The following is a 1,008-nucleotide window of genomic DNA, read 5'->3' as shown; positions in this document are numbered from 1 at the left end:
TATATTGTATCTGGTAAAAAATTAATTAAATAATGTATAGTTTTGTGTATTATCTTATTATAACCCCTATGTATCACTAGCTTTTTCGTGTGAATTTCAGCATATATAGAATTTGTTCTTGTTTGTTGAATATCAAACTAGATGGACCTTGAAGATCCCCGATTTTCAGCTTTGTTTACATCGCATCTTTATAATGTGGATCCATCTGACACACACTTCAAGCAAACAAAAGGAATGGATGCAGTTATTCAAGAAAAACAAAAACGTCGACTTGAACAAGACAAAGGACACCAGTTGAGTAGACTGCAGAACAATAAAATTGCTAAGACAGACATTTCTGTTTCTGACTCTTCAATTCCACTTCCCAATCTTGTAAAATCTGTCAAAAATAAGACTCAAAATTTCCATTTTAATAGAAGAAAAAAATAAATTTATCATTATGTTGTGTTTTGTATATATTTTATGGAAATAAAATTTATAAAATGAAAATATTTCAATAGGTGTTATTCATGAATATAACAACTGAATAATTTATAATTTGCATGTTTTATGTTATTTACAATGTTCATAACAAGATTTTAAAAATGGTCTTCAGATGTCAACAAAGTAAAGATGATATTTTCAAATTATTTATATGCAAGATCCATAAATTTTTAGGTATCCATCAAATTTGTTAAAAGGGTTTTTCTAATGTATCATAGAAAAGTATGAACAAATTACCCAGAATAAAAACAACTAAAGCTGTGTAGTTTGAATTAGTAAACCAACCCTCATATCAATTAAGACAAATTTCTGTTATTGTGTAAATTGTTCTATTTTCTTTTAACCCTATGTGGGTCGAAGTGCACATGCCAGTGACCTTTACAGAGTGCCATTCAACATGATATTGTGTGTATTTTATGTTATAGTTATCAACTATTCATTTTACCCTACGTTGCTGATTCAGCAACAGTTTACGGTAGAGGAACGTAGATACCAGATATGAATATCATATATAATATAGAAAGA

General features: G+C 28.5%; 1 protein-coding gene across 7 annotated transcripts in view; it reads left to right on the top strand.

Moving 5' to 3' along the window:
- Positions 1-464, top strand: part of LOC106465376 (ESF1 homolog) — a 54,570-nt gene extending 54,106 nt beyond the window's left edge. For all 7 annotated transcript variants that reach the window (XM_022393261.1, XM_022393260.1, XM_022393262.1 and 4 more), the window contains exon 12: positions 142-464. In XM_022393261.1, the coding sequence (XP_022248969.1) occupies positions 142-429 (288 nt within the window). In that variant the 3' untranslated portion in view covers positions 430-464. The remainder of the gene's footprint in view (positions 1-141) is intronic.
- The last annotated feature ends 544 nt before the right edge of the window (positions 465-1,008 follow it).

This window comes from Limulus polyphemus, unplaced genomic scaffold (genome assembly GCF_000517525.1).
Source record: "Limulus polyphemus unplaced genomic scaffold, Limulus_polyphemus-2.1.2 Scaffold1924, whole genome shotgun sequence".
NCBI lineage: Eukaryota > Metazoa > Arthropoda > Merostomata > Xiphosura > Limulidae > Limulus > Limulus polyphemus.
This window is presented reverse-complemented; position numbering and strand designations above follow the sequence as displayed.